Genomic DNA, 12540 nt, shown 5'->3' with positions numbered 1-12540 from the left:
CAGGTGCACAGCTAAACACAAGGCAAATAAGAAGTGTGAGGGAGGAAATCCTCAGACGTGGAATGCACACTGGGTTGGAGGGACACCTGAGATGATGGGGAGGTAGTCCTTGTGCTGAGACCTGAATGACGAAGAGGAGGAACCAGTCATGCCAAGATCTGAAGGGACGTGTGGCTTTCTAAAGTCAGCTGCATGGCTGTGTGACTTTCTCGCAAGAGCCGGCTGCTCAAGTGTGAGACCAGAGGAGGGGACTAGGAGGCCTGACTGAGCACAGAGGCACGGAGGGGTGACAGCAGCCAGATGCTCTGGAGGCCTCAGAGATGAGGACCTGAACATCTCTGAACCTGCCTACAGTGGCAAGGCTAGGCTGGGAGGGAAGAAAGAGAGGCCAGGAGCAGCAGGTCGGTGCAGGTAAGCACATAAATTTTATGAACTCACTGCGTTTGATTATTGTCTGCAGATTATTAGTTAATTGACAGAAATACTATTTAAGAAGGATCTGTTTCAGTTTAAACTACTACTACAGATACTTTAAGAGTCATCAACATTTGGAATAAAAATGTAGATTAAGTCGTTAACTAGGATTCAAGTTATATAGACTCCTAGAAACGCCTCCTTTGCACCACACATGTTCACTGCAGTTTCCAGAATGAATGGTCAAATAAACTTAAAACTTCTACAATAAAAGGAGGAAATTACCTTATCAATATCCTCCTCTTCGTCTTCCTCTTCTTCCTCTTCTGAAAAGTCAAGAAGTTTCTTTGCTAGCAATGGATGCCACTGAAGGCACTTGCGTTTTGGTCGTTTTCCAGCTCCTTCTCCTTCTGCGGAATGATCTTTATTTCTATTACTGCCTTTCATTACTGTGACCTGTAGTAATGAAAAAAAGGAGAAACAGAGAAATCAAAGTAAATTTGATTAAAATTAGTTTATTTAGCTTCCTTAACTTTAACTGGATTATAGTTTTAATGATTAAAATATCTATCAGCTTAGACATTTACTGGATTCAGTAAGAACTAAGTACATAATCAAACATTCATTTTAGTGGGTTAAATTGCTAATAAAATTTGCCTTTTATGAAATCTGCTTCCTTCCACTTCATAACTTCAGAACTCAAAACCCAAATAAAGTGTTAGGATGATTACAAGTTACTGTCACCTGTTTGTATTTACTCAAAATAGTGTTTCTCAAAGTTTTCCACCAGAGGAATGTGAAAGATACCTCTCAGGGGAGCAAAGGTGCTCACAGAGGTGGGCCTCCCTACATTCGCCAATGGCTCCTATTTTATCATCATAATTTACATGAATTTCACATTCTATACTATGATAAATCTGAGTCTGAAGTATTATTCAGTAAAATGAATGCTTTATAAGAATCAAATGTTTTAGATTTAAAATAAAACTATTTCATAAGACGACACACATTTTTCAAAAACTAACTGTGCAGCCTCCAAGGATCCCGTCTATGCATGAATCACTTAGTGGGATGAGCACCCTTCTGTACCGGCCTGTGATACAACAAATCACAAAGATCTTTGCATCTCCCTATTACATATGCACTACAATCCAGCAACAAAGTTTTGCTCTCTAGGCTTTTTTCCCCTAAAAGACGATTGGCTGAAATAGCTAGGCTATAGTCAGGCTATGAATCTGACGATATCTTTCAGAAGCCGAAAATTCTAAATTATTTTTCAGTGAATATTTTAAAAAGTTTTTCTCAATGAAAGAAACTACATATTTATATTATAAAGGTGAAAATAACAAAAAATGAGGTTTACCTTCTCCATCATGCCCAGTCCCACAGCCCAAAGGTAAATTATACAGTTTCTTACATGCTTTCTCATAATTATTTAATATTTTTCATTCATTCATTTGAAGTAACATTAATATACAAATTACTCTTTATACACAGTCATGTGAAAATTGAAACAATACAGTTAAATGCCATCAACTTAAATGGTTCATGCTGACAATTACAAACGTAAATGCCATTGCCAAAATCACAGGGGGGTGGTCTTTTTGGTCAGTTTAAATCTGTATTGGTCCAAACACTTGTAAAGTACTATCAATAAACTTTTTTTTTTTTTTTTTTTTTTTTTGCAGTACGTGGGCCTCTCACTGTTGTGGCCTCTCCCGTTGAGGAGCACAGGCTCCGGACGCGCAGGCTCAGCGGCCATGGCTCATGGGCCCAGCTGCTCCGCGGCATGTGGGATCTTCCCAGACCAGGGCACGAACCCGTGTCCCCTGCATTGGCAGGCGGACTCTCAACCACTGCGCCACCAGGGAAGCCCTATCAATAAACTTTTAATGCTATGTTGCTGACGCTAGGATCCATGAACATATAGTTTCGATATTCATCTAGTTCTCAAGCCTTCAAACAATACGACATAAGCAATTTTTTAATCTTCCTTCCTTGTTTCTGAGTTTGGGGTCACATTTAAGTCTTCTTCACTTCAAAATCGAAAAATATTCACTAATGTTTCCTTTGAGAACTTACGTGACTTCATTATTTTAAAGAAACCATGTAAATAACTGATCAATCTGGAATTCATTCTGACAAAGCAGTGAGGGAGGGATCTAGCTTTTTTTTTTTCCCAAATAGCTAACCAACTGTTCCAAACCATTTATTAAATCATCCAGCTTTTCCCCATTCCTTTGAAATGCTACTTTTATCCTATACTACATTACCACATGTGTGTAAGTCTACTTCTGGATTCTCTTCTGTTAATAATCATCCCCTCTGTTTTCCTATCCTTTGACCAACTTTAATATCCTTAGGACAATATCATTCTGTACCTTTTTCTATACACAAATATATCAGTAAACACAGCCATTTAAAACTTTTAAGTTGAAAATATCATGCTTTTCTAAGTCAATACGCCTTGATATCCTCATTTTGTAATAAGTATATAATATTCCAAAATACGAACATATCACAATTTTCTCAATTATTCCGTGATTGATAGACATTCAGATTATTTCTTGTACTACAATAAAATCTTCATTTTAATAATCTTTTAATCTTCATTTTGATAAAATCCTCATTATTAAAAGCTGTGTCTAGCCAAAAAAAAAAAAAGGTGGGGAGGTGAGAAAAACATGTTCCCGTGGTTTTCTTAGCAAGAAACTTCTGCTGAGTATCTGAAGCAATTACATGATTCATGTGGCTGCCTCAAGAGTAGAAGTTATTGAAAACTCTAAATGGAATTAGTTATCTGGTATGCTCTTAATAAATAATAAAGGAACAACGATTTCTTTGAATTGATAGACCATTTAACGATTCCCAGTCTATCTACAAATAAAACTTGGCATGGAAAACCCAATTTCTAAAAATACCAACGCTATATAGAGAGAAGAGGAAACAGCTATTTTTGTGGCTTATTAATCACTTCAGGATGAGATGCTTGAGTGGTAATTAAACCCATACTGGGTTTTAATACCGGATATTTTATAACACATTTTTTAAACAATAAAATAAATTAATGGGAAACTATACGTCAGGCAAGCTGTTATCAACGGGAGAGGTCAAAGTGATTGCCGGTGCCTAGAGAAAAATACACCATTTAGCCTCAAGGATTCTGATTATGCTATTTGATTATGTGTGAATTGTGTTTAAGTGTATGTGCCTTTGCATGTAGTTATGTGTAATTTCAATATTCAAACAGAAAATAGAATATCAAGAATCAAATGAATGGATGGTATATGTGGCTTTGGGGTTCAAAATAACCACATTCACCTCCTCCCACCTCAATGTTTTGATTCTTTCCACATAGCTGCTACAGCACTACGATAATGTATATCCTTCTCTGATACTCCCAAAATTAATCTCTCCATCCCCATAAATACAATAGAAAGATTTTATATTGCTAACAACACTTATCACATTTTCCCTTGAATTACAATTATTTGGGTACATCCTACCTCCATCACTAGGCCTTTCTCTTGATGATCCAAGACTAGTTACCTTTATATAGAAGCATCTGGCTTATCAGAACATCAAGATCAGTTAGTTGTGAGATTGTTATAAACAACCATATGAAACTCCATGCTAAATTATGGTGATAATTCACTACTTTTATACAGTAGAATGGCTTCAAAATTAACCCCCATCTCTCTCATTCCTGTGAATTTAGATATTTCTTCCTGAGTGGGAAAAAAGGAGGTCTGAAAACTATGTATAACACTGAATGCGGGCCAGGGTGGCATGTTCTGTGTGAGAACCACCGAACCCCTGGGCTGTACGAAAAGTAAGATTGATAACCTCTAGCACAGTCTAGAACAAAGTAGGGGGGAAGTATTTTTAGCATGAATGAAAGCTGAATTGAAGATAGTAAACCTGGGACAAAATAGTCAAGAAAAGTGTAACTGACCTAATGACCATGAAATACCCCAAATTATAAACTAGAGATTTTAATAACATAGTTATCTGATGACTTTTTAATTCACCATGGATCTGTTTGCAAACTGTTGAAAGAAGGCAAAAGAATGTGTGTGGGGGGAGGGGGGAGGGGATGATGCTCCTGATTATCATTCAGAAGTAATGAGAAAGCAAGAGAGAAGAATGCAAGAAAAGATGAAGAAAAACATCTTCTGAGAAAGAAAAGGGAAAAGAAGGCAGAATTTTGAGACTCAAGCATATTGTTTTTCTTATTTCAACAATGAGGAGGAAAAATTGTTAATTTTTGACAGTAACAGAGGGCTACCTTTGTAATTACTTTGCCACTAAAAACCCCACACACATTATAAAGTTTGGCTTCTTGTTCTGGAACATGAGCAAATTAAGCTAGCAATCTATATGTAATGAATGAAGCAATTGGGGGACCTTATTCAAAAGGGGTCCTTCTTCCTTTCTGCATGGCAACTGTAGAATAACAAATCAGGTTATTCAACTACCAGAGGACTCTGTACTTGAAAGACTCAATATCATAAAATTATGTGGGCTTCCCTGGTGGCGCAGTGGTTGAGAGTCCGCCTGCCGATGCAGGGGACACGGGTTCGTGCCCCAGTCCGGGAGGATCCCACATGGCGCGGAGCAGTTGGGCCCGTGAGCCACGGCGGCTGAGCCTGCGCATCCGGAGCCCGTGCTCCACAACGGGAGAGGCCACAGCAGTGAGAGGCCCGCGTACCGCAAAAAAAAAAAAAAAAAAAAAAAATTATGTTGCTGAGATTACCAAACGATGGAGGCTGAAGGTCCCTATCCAAAATACAGTTGACCCTTGAACAACACGGGTTTGAACTGTGAGCATCCACTTATACATCAAATTTTTTTCAATAAAAACAGACTATATTACTACATGATCCACGGTTGGTTGAATCTTCAGATGGGGGAGCCATGGGTACAGGTAGGTGACTCTAAAGCTATATAACCCCTGCATTCAAGGGTCAGCTGTATTGAATATTTACTTATCTTATAAAAACAAACCAACCCATGTGTTCCCTTTTCTTTGCCAGATGAGTTACCCTAATTAGTACTCATAATACTGAAGTAAATGTAAATCAACTTGGTGATAAATTAGGAAAAACTTCATTTACCTATATTCTTCAAATGCAGCAAGTCCATTCATGAAGACCTTTACTGAGGTCAAACTTCATGAGAAATTTAAAGAAGAAATATCATAGAAGAAACAGGACAAAGTAAATACCACATGTAACAAAAGAAAAAAATGGACACTGAAGCCTAACAGGCCTCCTTTAGAATCTGGCCTCTACCACTAACTGCTTGTTGTAAAGTTATTCATCTTGCTGATCTTTCCACACATTAAAACTAAGTAATAGCTCTACTTTGAGAACACTTTTTATATAACACCCAGCACAGAGCCTGGCATCTAGAAGGTTCTCACTCCATGTTAGTAAATCCTCCCTTTACCCACAAGCTTTTTAGAGGGAGTATGGGTTTAACAGGCAGCACGTTCTCGCTTAACTCAGCCTAAGATGCAGTTCAAGAGAGAGCACAGAGGACTCCCATTTAACAGTGGTCCACATGCCTCCCAGATGATATAAGCTCCATCCTCAGCAACTGAAAAAGAAAGATGGAAAGTTTCTTTTCTTTTGTCTGAGTGATATACAGTCAGAAACAGAGCCTTGGCATAGTCATAAATTCTATAAGATCCTCTAGTTTTTCCTCTTGTCTCACAACTTAGGCAATCAGTACACTTTAGCTTTTAAAACACTGTGTAAATTTAACTGTGTCACAGGGGTATTTTCGAGTTTAAACTGTTTCCTCAATGTCCAATAAAATCCCATTCAAATCATATTAATGGAAGTTCAGACCAAATGAGACAGGGGAAGGTAAGGGAGGTCCACGAAATTTCATTGTCAGATAGCCATGCGTTCTAACCTCAAGTAAGGCCTCTCCTGGGTCCAACTAAGACTGTAAAGCTTTAGAGCTGTCTCCGATCTACAGAGAAGATGAAAAATCAGTGCAAAGAAATGGTGGTAAATCAGTAGCTCTAGAGCTTCCCATAAGTTGGACCAACCTGCTTAAAACCTTCTGAAGAGTGCTGCTGCTCTCGACACCCCTTGCTTCCACTGCCTTGCACACTCCCTAAAATTCTCCCACTTCCTGCCAAAACGGACATCCTCCTCCAAAGCCCAGGTAATGTATCACTTCCCTTCTAAAGCTTTCTGTGAAAACCTTAAGTCAAATGCCATCGCTTTTTGATCACACTTGAGCTTGCTGGTCAAGCACTTACCATGGTGTTTCAGATAGTTTTATCTACGTCCTCACTATCCTCCACAAAATAGGTTGTGAACTTCTAGAGGGAAGGTGTCATGGTTTCTTACTTTTCTGTCCCAGGACCTCAAACTGAGCCTGGTACACAGCAGTCCCTGTAAAGGGTATTTATGGCTTATAATTTCCTCACCTAACACTTAACCACATATCACAACTTCCCAGAATGAACTGTTCCTCGCGATAATTTTAAAAACAATACTAATACACAGCTAATATTGATTAAATACTAATCGCTTCATACTTAATATTCATTATCTCATTTAATCCTTATAAGAACCCTTGAGGCAGGTACTATACTATGCATCCCAGTTGAAGCAGCTGAGGGTTAAGCCACTTGCCTAAGGTCACACAGTTAGCAGCAGAGAAGCTGGCACTAGAAGCAGGAAGCCCAACTCAGAAGCCCAAATGCACACCTAGGATGAGAAGCTCTAATATAAAGCCTTCCATCTGTTGATGCTCTGGACATTTCCCATAGAACAAATAGCTTATGAGCCATGGAACTACCTAAAGGGAGCACTGAAGGGTTGGAAAGTGAACACTTTCAATGGTTCACGGAAGAAAAGTAAGTGTACATCTCTGATGACTCCAAGCGACAATTAAATTAGATTAACTTTAAAAACTCTTTGAAGATTAAAGCCCTACAAGTGCTAATCATTATTATTTATTGTAATTCTAATGACAATTTTAAACTGTAGACAGATTAAATGAAAAATATCTTTCTATAAAGTAATACTCTCATTTTAGAAGCAATTCACTCTAGTCATGCAAAGAGTGTCTTTAAATGCACTCCTTATTGAAAAGCAGTAGCTCTTCAAGTTGAAACTTTAACTCTGTCACGATGTTATCTACATGCTCTTCATGAATACTAATAAGACACACACTATTTAAAGAACGGCTTAGCGATACTGGCAGTTCTGGTTCCTGTGTCCTTCTCTCATGAAGGAATATGTATTCTAAGATCTCTAATACTTACAATTCCATGACATTTAGCCTTAGGAGAGTTTAACATGGTTCTCAAAATGCATGCTACTCAGGCTTCCCTGGTGGCGCAGTGGTTGAGAGTTCGCCTGCCGATGCAGGGGACACGGGTGCATGCCCCGGTCTGGGAAGATTCCACATGCCGCGGAGCGGCTGGGCCCGTGAGCCATGGCCACTGAGCCTGCGCGTCTGGAGCCTGTGCTCCACAATGGGAGAGGTCACAACAGTGAGAGGCCCGCGTACCGCAAAAAAAAAAAAAAAGCATGCTACTCTAGGCTACAGATTGAAACAACAGCTACCTTGAAAGAGATAAGGCACCAAAAGAAGTGACTTAGGGAAGAAAAACTACTTACACAAGGAATTCAGTAACAGGCTGGAACATGTTCCCCATCACACCACCCTCCCCCAAAAGCCCAACTCTCTGTTTTCTTATAATTTTATCGTGGCATTTACATTCTTCATCACAAAGTCACCAAATTCCTATTCTTCAACAGGCTTAGCATAATACATTTGCCTCTTTTCGTTTCTAAATTAACAAAGGTGCTTTTTTTTTTTTTAATTAGATGGTTAGGACATACTTATCCCACCGACAAGAATCTGATGCACAACAAGACAAACTCACGGGAGTCTCTTCCTCATTTATTCTCAATGCAGCTGAACGCGTATTTATTGATCGCATGTTGAGCGATGCACTGTGGGAGTTAAGTGTACAGCCTTACCTCTCATTTAACCATCGCCCCTGCCGCCTCTGCTCCCCTGCCGGGCTGGTGTCGTCCTGTCTGGCAGCACCTGCCCTGTGCTTCCTCCTCAGCTCTCCCAGGCCCGCACAACTGTACCCCACACACCCATTCTCACTTTCTGTGCAAGTCCCCCTGAACTCCTATTTCTGAGGAGCTATCTTCACTTGCCCCAGCTCCTGTCTCTTTCCTTCCTGAGCACCCGTTTGGGCCACCCACATTTAATGGCTGTGCCATATCTTTTGACCCTTGATTGTATAACAATCATCATTTTCCCGTACAATGTATGTATAACGATTCCATATGAACTCCTCCCACAGAGATCCTTGAGGGTAAAGAACATGCCAGATGCTATATTTTCTGGATCTGTCAGAGCAAACATCCCGTGTTAGACAGGGAGTACATGAGGAAGTGAACACAGAAACAATACCTCTCTGCTTTCTTAGTATGCTGTTTCTTTACGTTGTTTTGCTAGAAGGCAGAAGAGATACAAGGCTTGAAAAGAAAACATGCAGAGAAGGAAAAACAAGAACCCAGAAGGGTTGCTCGGGAGGGGAGGGGAGAAACAGGCAAATTGACAAGGCGATGTAATAAATATAATGAAATCTAAGTCACTTCCAAACAGCTGTCAGTTCTAGTCTAAGAACATGTTTCCATAGCTTTATTCCCCTCTCTGGTTATTTGTTACTGACTCTCATTATTCTCTCATAATAGAATAGCATAGCACCTTCAGCTCACTAGCTCTCTTTTCCTATCATAACTGGTCTGCTAATTAACCTCAACTCTGAACTCATCTAACCATTTTTCTTTCCCAGTCTGTCCCCAAGCTGCCAGCTGCTCCCGTGGCCTCACACTACTACAGACTTTTCCAATCTCAGGTTGGTCTTCAGTGCTCGTTCATAGTCCTGACGTGTCTTAGTCCCACCCAATCCCACAGTGCCCATTATAACTTATTGGTTTCTCCTCAACCCCTACTGATGATGATGAGTAAGGATAGTAATAATAGTTATATATATGTATAAAATGCTTCTAGGGCTTCCCTGGTGGCACAGTGGTTGAGAATCTGCCTGCCAATGCAGGGGACACGGTTTCGAGCCCTGGTCTGGGAAGATCCCACGTGCCGCGGAGTAACTAGGCCCGTGAGCCACAACTACTGAGACTGCGCGTCTGGAGCTTGTGCTCCGCAACAAGAGAGGCCGCGATAGTGAGAGGCCCGCGCACCGCAATGAAGAGTGGCCCCCTCTTGCCACAACTAGAGAAAGCCCTTGCACAGAAACGAAGACCCAACACAGCCAAAAATAAATAAATAAATAAAATGTTTATATATATATAATGCTTATGTATATATTGCTTCCTATGTGCCAGAAGCTAAGAGCTTTCTACTTATTAATTCTCTTAACACACCACAAGCCTAAGAGGTAGGTACTATTATAATCTCCCCCCCACCTTTTTTTTTTCGGATGAAAAAAACTGAGGCACAGATAACATATAGTTTGCCTTGTTTAGTTTGTTAAGTTAACAAAGGCTTTTATAATATTATATGTATCAAAATGGTGGGACACTATTATCACATTGGAAAGAAGCTGAAGCACAAGAAGACAAGCTCACGGAGTCATTTATTGTCAATGAAGTTGAATACATATTTACTGATCACCTGATTAACTATGCATTATGTTTGTACATTACAGAATGTTCAAGGTCACACTGCTAGCACATAATTGGCGGAGCCAGTATCTGGCTCCAGTCTGGCTTTGGAGTCTGGTTCTGGACCATTATACAATATTGCCTCCTAATAATAACTAACCTGATTAAACCTTTGCTACCTGCTGAATACTGTACATGAATTAATTTCTTTAATCCTCCATATACCTCTTGGAGAAAGGAACTATAATGGTCATATATTATACAGGAAGCAGCTGGGAATGACAAAGCTTCAACAGCATGCCCAAGGCCATTCTGCCAGCATGTGGCAGAGCCAGGATTCAAACCTAGGTCTTCTGTCCCCAGAGCCCAAGCTTCTCCATACTGTCCTTCCCACCGTAATCCTAGTCATTCTAAGAAAATGTCTTTGCCCCCTGTTAACAGAAAGGTCTTCATAGGTGGACCCTCCCAAAGTCCCACCTTGCCTACCAATTTCAAAACTTGTTTCTTCTACCCTATCTCAAAGGCAGAGTTTCAAGGTCAGCTCCTCTCACTCCCAGTCTGTGCTTCTCATCTTTCCTGCTACCCTGGGCCATTAGTCTTTCAGTTTCTTTGATGAACTATTGATGAACTATCAACAGTTCCTTTTAGTTAATACCTTCTCTTTCGGTCTGTACACAATCTCAAGTCTAAAGCCCTCTCTGAATCCTCCTCCTCCTTTAGCTAGTCCTCTTTTTTGGTACAAATTGGCCTCCAGCCATCAGGCCAGGAGACTGCCTAACCCCAAGCCATGAAACTAGCAGCCAAGAAGAACTGGCCTGTCTGGTACTAAGACTGTTCACAGGCTCCACTCTGCACTTCCCGTATTGACTTCCTTCCTAATCTTCTTGGTTCTAAAGCCCAGGATTAATTTCCTAGAAAGCATTCACAGCTCATTCCAACTGTGTCACAGGCTCTGGCTTCTCTACCTCAATAATTCACGCTTACATCTTTGATTTCTAGCCTCTCAGAGAAAACACCTTGCCTGGGCCAGCCCTGTGTCTCCACCATATCCGTGGGAAATACGCCAGAGCCCGCATGGTGTCTAGGAACTAGACATTCCTTCCGTTCACAGAAACATCTGGAAAACATATACTATCTTTTCTACTTTCTCACCATAAGTTCAAATCATTGCAAACGGCTCCTAGCCCCTGACACCTAACCTCTCACCACGTTCTGTTCCCTCCACCTGTTACATGTATGGTCTGCTCCCGTCCATCCCCCATACTGGCTCAGTGGTCTGGTCTTCGTATCTATAGCCATGCTGACTCCAATTCTCCACACTACAAATATCTGCTCATGCCCTTCTCCTGCATGAATCTCTTTAATAGTCAGTCCCTCAACGTACTCAGGAAGACGTCCGAACCTCTTCCTTCACAGAGCACACAAGACTCTTCCTGACTTTGTCCCTACTTAGTTTTACGGCTCACGTTTCTTTGCTCAATTCTCACTCTTAAAGCTCTACCTACACTGTGTTACGTGCCATCACCGGGAACTCACCAGGGACTCTCACCTCTTAGCATCTGTACTAGTCTCCTCCCAGTGGAGCTCGGATCTCACATAAGCCCCCACTGGCCCTTACTAGTCTGAGAAAGAGGTGCTTCTTAGGTGTCTCCACAGTACCCTGTACTCAATATCCATCCCCCAATGAAACGGAGCATTTCCCTCTGTATATCCCACTTGGCTCTGACAGGGAACGAGGGCTGTATAATATTCACCACAGTATCTGCAAGGCCTGACACAGAGCCGGGCCCACTGTGGGCAAACACTTGTTCGGGTCTGCTCCCTGCAGTCTCTTCCTGTCACCTTCATTGCTTCTCACTTGCCACTGCTTCTTTTCTGCTCCTTCCTCACCTGTGACTCTCCATCTCAGAAGTTGCTTGCACCCACTTCAAATAGCATTCTCAAACTACCAAACCAGAACACCTGGCAATTTTACTTGTTTGGAAATACTAGTTTCTAGGCAACAAATGTCAAAATGACTCAATGAATAATTTTGACCTCATAAAGAGAAATAATTATCTATTCCCTTTTCTCCTGTACCCATCACTGAACACTATTTAATCTCCTGTGCACCAGTTTGCATACAGCCCTTTAAATTGTAAGAATGCGCATGCATATTTTTAAAAGCAAATATATTAAACTCCATCTAAAATAATCAAAGTTTAAAAAATTATTTTTTCATTTATATTAACTTAAAGCGTTTTCTAAACTAATAAAAAAGGTCTGGATGTCTTTCACCATCCTGATCTCTAATTATAACTTAAAAAAAAAAAACCCAGAAACAATGGTTCTAGTTAAGAATCAACAATCTATGATACTTCTAGATGGAAATCTCTTTTTCCTAAGCTACTGTTCTTTACTCTAAAAAGATGGCAAATAATCTTAAGTTACAGTTAAATTTAGTTTACTT

General features: G+C 40.4%; 1 protein-coding gene across 11 annotated transcripts in view; it reads right to left on the bottom strand.

Annotated features, from left to right (window-relative positions):
* Positions 1-12540, bottom strand: part of BBX (BBX high mobility group box domain containing) — a 290971-nt gene that overhangs the window by 98703 nt on the left and 179728 nt on the right. For all 11 annotated transcript variants that reach the window (XM_081235758.1, XM_081235759.1, XM_081235754.1 and 8 more), the window contains one exon: positions 700-870. In XM_081235758.1, the coding sequence (XP_081091884.1) occupies positions 700-870 (171 nt within the window). The remainder of the gene's footprint in view (positions 1-699; positions 871-12540) is intronic.

This window comes from Mesoplodon bidens, assembly GCF_964165515.1.
Source record: "Mesoplodon bidens genome assembly, chromosome: 5".
NCBI classification, from domain to species: domain Eukaryota; kingdom Metazoa; phylum Chordata; class Mammalia; order Artiodactyla; family Ziphiidae; genus Mesoplodon; species Mesoplodon bidens.
This window is presented reverse-complemented; position numbering and strand designations above follow the sequence as displayed.